The 13,734-nt window shown below is 43.8% G+C and overlaps 1 protein-coding gene across 1 annotated transcript in view; it reads right to left on the bottom strand.

Annotated features, from left to right (window-relative positions):
* Positions 1–13,734, bottom strand: part of Med14 (mediator complex subunit 14) — a 97,111-nt gene that overhangs the window by 51,564 nt on the left and 31,813 nt on the right. Inside the window, 2 exon segments of the mRNA XM_052739231.1 lie at positions 10,893–10,914; positions 10,916–11,019. Coding sequence (XP_052595191.1) covers positions 10,893–10,914; positions 10,916–11,019 — 126 coding nt within the window.

Below are 13,734 nucleotides of genomic sequence, written 5' to 3'. Positions count from 1 at the left end.
CTAAGCCATGCATGATAAACATGTGCACACACATGCATGCATCTCCATCCACATTGGCCAAGCTAATTTCCAGATTGATTGGGACTGTCTACTCTACTCAAGAGAGCATGGTATCAAGTAGCCGGTCAAGTCTAAGAAGTAAGATCCCTATAGTAATCCTTTTTCAGTGGGTACAGGATAGGAAGGTGGAGAGTGGCAACCACAAACCCAAAGCTGTGTTTGAAGATCTGGAACACAGGTTACTTAGGAAGTTTGTGTTGTGCCTACTATTGGCTCTTCCACTCCAGCAGCCCATCAATGACAACGAATTTGCAGCCAGTATGTTAACTAATACACAGGGCTTCAGGATTTTTCATAGCTTGATAGTAGAATTGGCTGTGTGCTTGCCTCCTTCCTGATGGAATGCCTGGGTTGATCACAGCAGGCAGTCCAAGCTAGAGGTCTCTATTCACCTAGGTTTCCAGTTCTTACCCATACCAACTTGGAGCACCTTGTGCCTTCATGATAAAATAAGGACCTCAATGGCATTAGTCATAAAATTTCTTTAATAAATTTATTTATTTTACAGTTTTCCCTCCCCCCTCTCCTCCCAGCCTCCCACCCCTAATAGTCATAAAAACTTTGATACTGAGTGCTCAACTAACCTTAACTGCCTTACTGGCCAACTGTGCCTCACACCACTGCCTCCCTTAGGAGGCATTTCATGGTACCCTAGTCCACATTGACTTTGTCATTGATTTTTCTGGCCCTAAATGCCCATCATCTTGCTAATCCAGACTAGATGGTCAGCCTGGCATGATAAATAAATAGCTTACTGCTTGTTATATCACAGTGACATGATTCCCAAAGATGTCAGCACTGTCACTGCCTCAAAGCCAAGTGTACTCACTTACTGTACAGTTTGGTGTGGTGACCACCTAGCTTCAGGGTGAGCAGCGTCCTACTGAGGGAGTTGGCGGACCAAGCCAAAGTGCAGTGAGTTCTGGATGACCTGACTGACACCACAGCCATTGCTGAGGCCTGGGCTTACTTGGATCATGTCTGATCTGAGGTATGCCAAATGTGTCCTTGTTCGCTGGTATGAGGGAAGAGATGGAGAAAGGAAGTTTTCTGAAGCCTATGAGGATGTGGCTACCCGAGATTATTTTGGAGCAGATAACGATGAGAGAAAGGATGAAGAGTATTAACCAGATGATGTAATTTCAGTGCTTCCTTGGAATTGTCTGCTATTATGTGAACTATCTGAGGTATTCTGAGAAACAATAAAAGTGATGTTTCCATTTTAAATATGTGTGCTTTGTGGGGGAAGCTTTAAAAAACAAATCACGCCGGGCGGTGGTGGCGCACGCCTTTAATCCCAGCACTCGGGAGGCAGAGGCAGGCGGATCTCTGTGAGTTCGAGGCCAGCCTGGTCTACAGCGCGAGATCCAGGAAAGGCGCAAAGCTACACAGAGAAACCCTGTCTCGAAAAAACCAAAAAAAAAAAAAAAAAAAAAAAAAAAAAAAAAAAAAAAAATCACGATCTGGCCCAGAGCTCCCATCCCGACCAGAGGAGAGTGTCTGGGGTCATACCCAGGGAGGCCTGCCCCTAGGTCCCATCCCTGGGCACCAGCCACTCTGGGGAAGACCTGCCCAACTTGGCCTCAGTTTCTGGCCATTGGGCGGGGTCCCTGCGGGAAGGTTCCCCTTCCCCCAAGACCTCCCGGCGGACCCTGCAATCTACACACCCCACCCCAACACCCATCCGCCCAAGACGCCCTGCCACTTCCTGAGACTTAGAGACCAGCCCCCAGCTCCCATCCGCCCAGAGCTCCCATCTGGACCAGAGACCTCCCAGCGGACCCTACAATCTACACGCCCTGCCCCCACACTTCCTGAGAATTGGGAGACCAGCCCCCAACTCCCATCAGGCCCAGAGCTCCCATCCCGACCAGAGGTGAGTGTCTGGGGTCATACCCAGGGAGGCCTGCCCAACTTGCCCCAGTTTCTGGCCATCGGGTGGGGGCCCTGCGGGAAGGTTTCCCTTCCCCCAAAACCTCCCAGCAGACCCTGCAATCTACACGCCCTACCCCCCTACATCCATCCGCCCGAGATCCCCGCCACTTCCTGAGATTTAAGAGACCAGCCCCCAGCTCCCATCTGTCCCGGAGCTCCCATCCCGACCAGAGGAGAGTGTCTGGGGTCATACCCAGGGAGGCCTGCCCCTAGGTCCCATCCCTGGGCACCAGCCACTCTGGGGAAGACCTGCCCAACTTGGCCCCAGGTTCTGGCCATTGGGCAGGGTCCCTGCGGGAAGGTTCCCCTTCCCCCAAGACCTCCCGGCGGACCCTGCAATCTACACACCCCCACCCCAACACCCATCCGCCCAAGACGCCCTGCCACTTCCTGAGACTTAGAGACCAGCCCCCAGCTCCCATCCGCCCGGAGCTCCCATCTGGACCAGAGACCTCCCAGCGGACCCTACAATCTACACGCCCTGCCCCCACACTTCCTGAGAATTGGGAGACCAGCCCCCAGCTCCCATCAGGCCCAGAGCTCCCATCCCGACCAGAGGTGAGTGTCTGGGGTCATACCCAGGGAGGCCTGCCCAACTTGCCCCAGTTTCTGGCCATCGGGTGGGGGCCCCTGCGGGAAGGTTCCCCTTCCCCCAAAACCTCCAGGCAGACCCTGCAATCTACACGCCCTACCCCCTACATCCATCCGCCCGAGATCCCCGCCACTTCCTGAGATTTAAGAGACCAGCCCCCAGCTCCCATCTGTCCCCGGAGCTCCCATCCCGACCAGAGAAGAGTGTCTGGGGTCATACCCAGGGAGGCCTGCCCCTAGGTCCCATCCCTGGGCACCAGCCACTCTGGGGAAGACCTGCCCAACTTGGCCCCAGGTTCTGGCCATTGGGCGGGGGCCCCTGCGGGAAGGTTCCCCTCCCCCAAGACCTCCCGGCAGACCCTGCAATCTACACGCCCTACCCCCCCCTACACCCATCAGCCCAAGACCCCCCTGCCACTTCCTGAGACTTAGAGACCCGCCCCCAGCTCCCATCTGTCCTGGAGCTCCCATCCCAACCAGAGGAGAGTGTCTGGGGTCATACCCAGGGAGGCCTGCCCCTAGGTCCCATCCCTGGGCACCAGCCACTCTGGGGAAGACCTGCCCAACTTGGCCCCAGGTTCTGGCCATTGGGCGGGGACCCTGCGGGAAGGTTCCCCTCCCCCAAGACCTCCCAGCAGACCCTGCAATCTACACGCCCTACCCCCCTACACCCATCCGCCCAAGACCACCACCCCCCCTGCCACTTCCTGAGACTTAGTGACCAGCCCCCAGCTCCCATCTGGCCCAGAGCTCCCATCTGCTGGCCCAGAGACCTCCCAGCGGACCCAGAGAGCTCCCACCCAGCCCAGAGAAAGAGAGGGCTCTCATTGGACAAAGAGCCATCATTGGACCAAGAGTAAACTCAGGAGACAGGGAATCTGCCAGCCCTGATTACACCAAGAGTGGCTTTCTGGGAAGCAGAATCCGCCACCTCTCATTGGACCAAGAGAGGCTTCCTGAAACGCCGAATCTGTCAGCTCTGACTGGACCAAGAACGCTGATAAGACCAAGAACGAATCCACGAGGAGAAGGGCAGACGTCAAGGCAGAAGTACATACAACAAAATAAAGAGCAATACAGCATCACCAGAACCTAGCCCCCTAGCAAGGCCTGAACATCACAAAGTGGAAGAAGCAGAAGAAAGCAACCTTAAGAACACCATCATGCCGGGCGGTGGTGGCGCACGCCTTTAATCCCAGCACTCAGGAGGCAGAGCCAGGCGGATCTCTGAGTTCGAGGCCAGCCTGGACTACCAAGTGAGTTCCAGGAAAGGTGCAAAGCTACACAGAGAGACCCTGTCTCGGAAAAAAAAAAAGCACACCATCATGAAGATGCTAGAGGCTTTTAAAGAAATCAAAAACGAAATGGAGGAAAAGACAAACAGAAAAATGGAGGAAATCAATAAAGAACATGAAAAGTCAAACAAAAAATGGGAAGAACACTATAAAAAAAAAAACTAGAGGAAAAGACAAATAAAGCAGAAGAAAACAATAAATCCCTGAAAGAAAACCATGAAAAAGCAATGAAACAGATGAGGGAAACAGTCCAAGACCTGAAAAGGGAAATAGAAAAAAATAAAGAAGACACAAACAGAGGGAATGCTGGAAATAGAAAATCTGAGTAAACGAACAGGAAACACAGATGCAAGCATAACCAACAGAATACAAGAGATGGAAGACAGGATCTTTGGTGTAGAGGATACAATAGAGGAAATGGATTGTCAGTCAAAGAAAATACCAAAGCCAAAAAAATTATAACACAAAATGTCCAAGAAATCTGGGACACCATGAAAAGACCAAACCTACAAATAACAGGGATAGAAAAAAGAGAAGAATACCAACTCAAAGGCACAGAAAATATTTTCAACAAGATCATAGAAGAAAACTTTCCCAACTTAAAGAAGGATATGTCTATGAAGATACAAGAAGCCTATAAAACACCAAACAGACTAGATCCCCCCAAAAAGTCCCCTCGATACATAATAATTAAACAACTGAACGTATAGAATAAAGAAAGAATATTAAGAGCAGCAAAGAAAAAAGGCCAAGTGACGTATAAAGGCAAACCTATCAGAATAACACCCCGATTTTTCAATGGAGACTTTGAAAGCCAGAAGGACCTGGACAGATGTAATGCAGACACTAAGAGACCATGGATGCCAGCCTAGACTAATATACCCAGCAAAACTTTCAATCATCATAGACGGAGTGAACAAGACATTCCAAGACAAAGCCAGATTTAAACAATACTTATCCACAAACCCAGCCCTACAGAAAGCACTAGAAGGAAAATTCCAACCTAAGGATGTCAGATACACCCTCAAAAACAGAGGCAATAGATATCACAGCAGTAAACCCCAAAGAAGAGAAGTACACACACATCACCACCAAAAAATAACAGGAATGAACAATCACTGGTCATTAATATCTCTTAATATCAATGGACTTAATTCACCTATAAAAAGACACAGGCTTACAGAATGGATATGAAAGCAGGACCCATCATTCTGCTGCATACAAGAAACACACCTCGAATTCAAAGATAGACACTACCTAAGAATAAAAGGCTGGGAAAAGACTTTCCAATCAAATGGTCTTAAGAAGCAAGCAGGTGTAGCCATCCTAATATCCAGCAAAATAGACTTCAAACTAAAATCAATCAAAAGAGATCAAGAAGGGCATTACATACTCATCACAGGAAAGATCCACCAAGATGAAGTTTCAATTCTGAACATTTATGCCCCCAAACACAAGGGCACCCACATATGTAAAACAAACATTACTAAAGCTTAAACCACATATAAGACCCCACACATTAATAGTGGGAGACTTCGACACTCCACTCTCACCACTGGACAGATCTCCCAAATTGAAACTTAACAGAGAAATAAAGGACTTAACTGATGTTATGACTCAAATGGACTTAATGGATATCTACAGAACATTCCATCCTAACAAAAAAGAATATACCTTCTTACCAGAACCCCATGGAACCTTCTCGAAAATCGACCACATACTTGGCCACAAAGTAAATCTCAACAGATACAAAACAATTGGAATAACCTCTTGCGTTCTATCAGATCACCATGGTTTAAAGTCAGATTTCAACAACACCAAAAAATACAGAAAGCCTACAATCTCATGGAAACTGAATAATGCTCAGTTGAATCACCAATGGTTAAGGAAGAAATAAAGAAAGAAATTAAAGACTTCCTAGAGATCAATGAAAATGAATATACCACAAACCCAAACTTATGGGATGCTATGAAAACAGTGCTAAGAGGGAAATTCATAGCACTAAATGCCCACATAAAGAAGTTGGAGAAATCTCACACTAGTGACTTAACAGCACAACTGAAAGCTCTAGAACAAGAAGAAGCAAACTCACCAGGAGAAACAGATGCCAGGAAATTATCAAGTGAGAGCTGAAATCAATAAAATAGAAACAAAGAGAATACAAAAAAATTAATGAAACAAAGAGTTGGTTCTTTGAGAAAATCAACAAGATAGACAAATCCTTATCCAAACTAACCAAAAGACAGAGAGAGAGTATCCAAATTAACAAAATCAGAAATGAAAAGGGAGACATAACAACTAACACTGAGGAAATCCAGAGAATCACCAGGTCATACTTCAAAAACCTATACTCCACAAAACTGGAAAATCTAAAAGAAATGGATAATTTTCTGGATAGGTACCACATACCTAAGTTAAATCAAGACCAGATAAACTATTTAAATAATCCAATAACCCCAAGGAAATAGAATCAGTCATTAAAAGTCTCCCAACCAAAAAAAGCCCAGGACCAGATGGTTTCAGCACAGAATTCTACCAGATCTTCAAAGAAGAGTTAATACCAATACTCTCTAAATTGTTCCACACAATAGAAACAGAAAGAACATTACCAAACTCCTTCTATGAGGCTACAATTACCCTGATTCCTAAACTAAACAAGGATGCAACAAAGAAAGAGAACTACAGACCGATCTCCCTTGTGAACATTGATGCAAAAATACTCAATAAAATACTGGCAAACAGACTCCAAGAACACATCAAAACAATTATCCACCATGATCAAGTAGGTTTCATCCCAGGGATGCAAGGTGGTTCAACCTACCAAAGTCCATCAATGTAATACACCGTATAAACAAACTGAAAGAAAAAAACCATATGATCATCTCACTAGATGCTGAAAAGGCCTTTGACCAAATCCAACACCCCTTCATGATAAAGGTCCTGGAGAGATCAGGAATACAGGGAACATACCTAAACACAATAAAGGCAATTTCCAGCAAGCAACAGCCAACATCAAATTAAATGGAGAGAATCTCAAAGTGATTCCACTAAAATCAGGAACAAGGCAAGGCTGTCCGCTCTCCCCATATTTATTCAATATAGTACTTGAAGTTCTAGCCAGAGCAATAATACAACATAAGGAGATTAAGGGGATACAAATTGGAAAGGAAGAAGTGAAGTGTTCGCTATTTGCAGATGACATGATAGTATAAATGAGTGACCCCAAAAATTCGACCAAGGAACTCATATAACTTATAAACACCTTCAGCAACATAGCAGGATACAAGATCAACTCAAAAAAATCAGTAGCCCTCCTATATACAATTGACAAACAGGCTGAGAAGGAAATCAGAGATATATCACCTTTTACAATAGCCACAAATGATATAAAATACCTTGGGGTAACTCTAACTAAGCAAGTGAAGGACCTATATGACAAGAACTTTAAGTCCCTGAAAAAAGAAATTGAAGATGTCAGAAAATGGAATCTCCCATGCTCATGGATAGGCAGGATTAACGTAGTAAAAATAACAATCTTACCAAAAGCAATCTACAGATTCAATGCAATCCCCATCAAAATACCAACACAATTCTTCACAGACCTGGAAAGAATAATACTCAACTTCATATGGAAAAACAAAAAACCCAGGATAGCCAAAAGAATCCTGCACAATAAAACAATCTCTGGAGGCATCACAATCCCTGACCTCAAGCTCTACTATAGAGCTACAGTAATAAAAACAGCTTGGTACTGGCATAAAAATCGACATGTGGACCAATGGAATTGAATTGAAGACCCTGACATTAATCTGCACACCTATGAACATATAATTTTTGACAAAGAAGCCAAAACTGTACAATGGGAAAAAAAAAGCATCTTCAACAAATGGTGCTGGCATAACTGGATGTCAACATGTAGAAGGCTGCAAATAGATCCATATCTGTCACCATGCACAAAACTTAAGTCCAAGTGGATCAAAGACCTCAACATAAATCCAGTTACTCTGAACCTGATAGAAGAGAAAGTAGGAAGTAATCTTGAACGCATTGGCACCAGAGATCACTTCCTAAATATAACACCAGTAGCACAGACACTGAGAGAAACAATCAATCAATGGGACCCTCTTGAAACTGAGAGGCTTTTGTAGAGCAAAGGACATAGTCAACAAGAAAAAGCAACAGCCTACAGAATGGGAAAAGATCTTCACCAACCCCACATCTGACAGAGGGCTGATATCTAGAATATATAATGAACTAAAGAAATTAGACATCAAAATGCCCAACACTCCAATTAAGAAATGGGCTATAGAGCTAAACAGAGAATTCTCAACAGAGGAAGCTCAAATGGCTGAAAGACATTTAAGGAATTGCTCAACATCCCTAATCATCAAGGAAATGCAAATCAAAATGACTCTGAGATACCACCTTACACCTGTCAGAATGGCTAAGATCAAAAACGCTGAAGACAGCTTATGCTGGAGAGGATGTGGAGCTAGGGGAACTCTCCTCCACTGCTGGTGGGAATGCAAGCTTGTACAGCCACTTAGAAAATTGGGAATCAATCTCCCCCAAGATCCAGCTATACCACTCTTGGGCATATTCCCAAGGAATGCTCAATCATACCACAAGGGCACATGCTCAGTTATGTTCATAGCAGCATTATTTGTAATAGCCAGAACCTGGGAAACAACCTAGATGCCCTTCAACTGAAGAATGGATAATAAAATGTGGTAACATATACACAATGGAGTACTACACAGCAGAGAAAAACAATGACATCATGAGGTTTGCAGGCAAATGGATTGGATCTAGAAAAAAATCATCCTGAGTGAGGTAACCCAGACTCAGAAAGACAAACATGGTATGTACTCACTCATAGGAGGATACTAGATGTAAAACAAAAGATGACCTAGACTGCTACTCACAACTCCAGGGAGGCTACCTAGAAAATAGGACCCTAAGAAAGACACAGGGATCGCCCAATGACAGAGAAATGGATGAGATCTACATGAGCAAACTGGACGGGGGGGGGGGGGGGGGGGGGTGGGTGTGAGGGCAAGGGTCGAGGGAAAGAGAGCTTAGGGGGAGCGGGAGATCCCAGCTGGATCAAGAACAGAGAGGGAGAACAAGGAAAAAGAGACCATGATAAATGAAGACCCCATGGGAATAGGAAGAAGCAAATGCTAGAGAGGTCCCCAGAAATCCACAAAGATACCTCCACAATAGACTACTGGCAATGGTCGAGAGAAAGCCCAAACTGACCTACTCTGGTGATTGGATGGCCAAACACCCCTAACTGTCATGCTAGAAGTCTCATCCAATGACTGATGGAAGTGGATGCAGAGATCCACAGCCACACGCCAGGTGGAGCTCTGGAAGTCCAGTGAGAAAGAGGAGGGATTGTATGAGTGAGAATTGTTGAGACCATGATTGGAAAAAGCACAGGGACAAATAGCCAAACTAGTGGAAACACATGAACTATGAACCAATAGCTGCTGAGGAGCCCCCATGGAACTGGATCAGGCCCTCTGGATAAGTGAAACAGTTGATTAACTTGAACAGTTTGGGAGGGGCCCCCGGGCAGTGGGACCAGGACCTGTCCTTAGTGCATGAGCTGGCTGTTTGGAACCTGGGGCCTGTGCAAGGGACACTTTGCTCAGCCTGGGCGAAGGGAGGAGGGTACTGGACAGAATCTACCAGGCTGAGCTGAATCCCCAGGGGAATCCTTGCCCTGGAGGAGATAGGAATCGAGGGATGGGCTGGGGGCAGGGGGGAGGCTGGAGGAGGGAGGACAGGGGAATCCGTGGCTGATATGTAAAATTAAATTAAATTATAAAATAAATTTAAAAAAAAATCACTGCCATATGCCATTATCTATCATAAATATGTGATTCAAAGTCCTGCTTTTTCCATGAGCTGATAATATATTTTTTAGAAATCTACCTTTTTAGCCAGGTGTGGGTACATGCCTTTAATCCCTACTTGGAAAGCAGAGACAGGAAGAGCTCTATGAATTCAAGGCCTGCCTGGTCTACATAGCGAGTAACAGGCGAGCCAAAGCGATAACCTGTCTCACATAAATAAATAAATAATAAAATTGTTTACCTTTATAGCCACATGACAGAATCAGAAAATCCCTTAATCAGTTTATTTTGTTTAGTATTAATTTCAAATGGAAAACATACAACCATATTTAGGAAACACTGTTTGAGGAGTCATAGAAAACACTTTTGTTCCTAGTTAAATATATAATCATTTGAAACACCCACTCAGTAACAGAACAAGTTAGAAATCAAACTTTAGGGCTACGAATATAGTTAGTTCCCAGTTGCCTAGAAATCAAACTTTGATTTCTAATGAGTTAAGGCCAGAGAAAAAATTCTTCCAGGGCTTCCAGTTCCCGAAGTCATTATACAGTTATATTGTCATGAGTATGTTCTCTAGTAACAAATTTCATTAGCGGATTCCTAGTAGTCATTTCTACGTCATTATTAGTAGTGAAATGGAAATTGAATTCCTGAACAAATAGATAAAGACCATCAACCATCAAACTTATTATTTTTACATAATAAAGTCTTACTTCTGATAGGAACCAATTCAAACCAGATCTATGAGTTCCGAGGTTCGTTATTGAAGAGCTCCAAGACAGCTCACTATTCCTTTCATAATTACTTCAACACTGCACACACCCGTGCCCTCCTACACACTGTAGGAGCTAATTTTTGTTTGGAATTTCTTAAAAATACTTTTCCTTGGGCCAGAGAGATGACTCAGGGGTTAAGAGCAGTTGTTGCTCTTGCATGGGACCCAGGTGTTCAATTCCTAGGAACAGAATGGTGGTTCAAAGCCATCTGTAACATCCAATTCCAGGAGATCTGATGCCTTCTTCTGACCTCTAGGGGTACCATGCATACAATGTGGTGCACATACATATATGCAGGCAAAAAACACACAACAACAGAAACACAGACACAAATTTCTTACATTGAGTGACTACCTTTAGTAACTTACCAAGTCCATAAAGCATCAATTGGGAACATTCCAGAATGCAAATCTACAAAAATGTGTAGGCACTCCGAATTACCACAGGGCTCCAAGATGGGAACAATAAGAGCTGGAAGTGCAGTCTCTATGGAAGCTGAACAGTTGAGAATTAAAAATTATTTTTCAATATGAATATTTTCACAAAATTATTTTTCAATGAGTAGAAACAAAGAAAAGTCTGAATATAGAAGACATAATTCTACAGAGTATGGAACCGAATCACAGCATCAATTAGTCGTAGCTGAAAAGGAAAGAATGTCATTTTCTAGTTGATTTGCAAGAGACATATCTAAAAGAAGACAAAAAAAAAATTCAAAATCCCATAAAAAGGGTTTACTCTAATAAAAGACTAATCCGTTAACAGAGATACTTCCCCTCAATAAGTTTAGTAAGTCAACTTTTAGAGATTTCAATTAGTTGAAAAGTGTCAACAAAAAGTTTAATACACAAATTTTATTTATAGCCCAGTAAGATTGTCAATGTAACTTTTCATTTTAAAAATTGTTTTTTGTTGTTCTGACAGCAGAGAACTCATTTTTTTCAAGAAACACTTAAAAACTATCCAGCACTACATGGAATTGTTTTTTTCTCATTTGTAAACCTCATTTTCAAATCCCAGATGAGATGAGAATGTACACAATTGCTAGTCAAACCTCTAAAGCTGACAATACACTTCATCTGTGGTATTTCCTATTAACTTGTCCTTTGATCCCTCAATGAAGCATAATGGAACCCAGTCATTCAAAGCAGAGTAAGGACCACTCAGACCAGAGATCGCAGAAGGAAAGCAGGCATCACTCCGCTGTGTCATTTTGTTAAATAAGGACATTAGCTTCTTCACAAAAAGGCCAAGTTTGGGAAGGGACTCCAGGTATACTCCAGTTGTAGCATGCTCAATCCCTGGATTCAACCTTTGGCCCCAAACAATTAAGAAGGAGAAAACTTGTGTCATCTGTGGCCGTCCCACCTTGAACATGCCCAGTCTCCTCAAATCTTGTAGATTGAGAAGGGCCAGGCCTGGTTATGGCACGGCTGGGAAAAACGTATGACTCGCATTCACTTGTCTTCAATATAGGGTCTAACTCAGTAGCCTCTCACTGTGCAGGCCAGGTTGGCTTCTATCTCAGCAATCCTCTGCTTCAGCCTCCCAAGTGAAGGGGTTATAGGCCTGAACCACCAGTCTCAGTCTTGCGTTCTTTATGAATTTGGAATATTTAAAATGGGTCAAGATACCACTGGCACTATCCATACAAACAAAATATGAAGTAAATTAATAAGGTAAAAAACTGAAGACTAAAATTTTTATAATATTTAGTAACTCAACACCAGTGCAACAAATTAGTTCAAATCAATAATGTTATGCTGAATGTATTATATTACACAGTATAATAAAAGTATTTACAATTTTAAAGCAGGGCTGCTGACTCTGTGTGTACCTATGTGGCACTGGGAATAGAACCCAGAGCATTCAACACACTAAGTCCATACCCTACTACTAAGACACATCACCTGATAGGGACTGCTGATTTTGAAAACATTTCTATACAGTTATAATTTGCATTGGGTACAGAGCAATGCAGTCTTTAAAGCAAAATCATTTTAAAACTATAATAGGGGTTGGGGATCTAGCTCAGTAGTAGAGCGCTTGCCTAGCAAGCGCAAGGCCCTGGGTTCGGTCCTCAGCTCTAAAAAAAAAAAAAAAAAAAGACAAAATAACAAAACTATAATAAAGCACAACTGGTAATTTGTAGTTTCATAACAATTATAATTTTAACCTAATTATCAAAATTGAATAATTTTGTGCAGACAGGCATTAGAAGATATACATCCAAAAGAAAATAACTTTGATACATATTTTTAATATATTCCATGGCTGCCAATATCTATTTTTGGTGGTGTGTAATTTGAGAAAATGAAGAGAAATATGAAACTATGCACAATTAAAAATAGTTATTTGAGGTGGGCGGGTGGTGGTGCACACCTTTAATCACAGAGGTAGGTGGATCTCTGAGTTTGAGGTCAGCCTGGTCTACAGAGTGAGTACCAGGACAGCCAGGGCTACACAGAGAAACCCTGTCTCAAACAAACAAAACAGTTCTTTGTAGTATACTGCTTCCCCCCCCCCCCCCCCCCCCCCCCCCCCCCCCCCCCCCCCCCCCCCGACAATGCCAATTCAGGTCGAGTGGGTGGAGACACTCAGGGCTCAGACAACACTGAGAACTGGCCACATCCTATCTCCCTGCCTTGCACTATTTTGGTCTTCTCTGCACTTGGTTTCCCCTGAGACAACTACCCCAGGAAACCATGCAGAAAGCACTACCACTTCTATCTGTGCTGTTCCAAAGCCCTGCAGCTGTGCCTTCTCCTAGGCCTTTCTTGAAATGCTCAAATCTCTAAATAACTCACTTCAGGCTGTTCCAGCTAGGGAATTGGGAGGAAAAAGCAGACTGATTGGGAGGAACAGCACTAACAGACTCAAAGAATGGACTATAGTTCTGCAAGCTTCTATAGACACCTTCAATTCCAGAGCTCACATGGAGGCAGAACCAGGGACCATCTCTGTGAGTTCATCACTAGCCATGGCTATACAGTGAGACTCTGTCTCAAAACAAACAAATACAAGGTATACCCTAAAATGGTACATAAGCAGACCCTTTTCCCTAGTAGTCCTAATTTCAGAAAAGTGCTGATAACCAGGATGTAAGGGACAAATCTCAAAAACAAGCCCCTTCCTCATCTCCAAATCACAGTCCCTGTAACACTATTCTCAAACTGGACCCTAGGAGCAAGGGTTTGAAACTACTGAGGC

This window comes from Peromyscus californicus, unplaced genomic scaffold (assembly GCF_007827085.1).
Source record: "Peromyscus californicus insignis strain IS unplaced genomic scaffold, ASM782708v3 Scaffold_10__1_contigs__length_136768540, whole genome shotgun sequence".
NCBI lineage: Eukaryota > Metazoa > Chordata > Mammalia > Rodentia > Cricetidae > Peromyscus > Peromyscus californicus.
The sequence above is the reverse complement of the archived record's forward strand: the minus strand, read 5'-3'. Positions and strand labels throughout refer to the sequence as shown.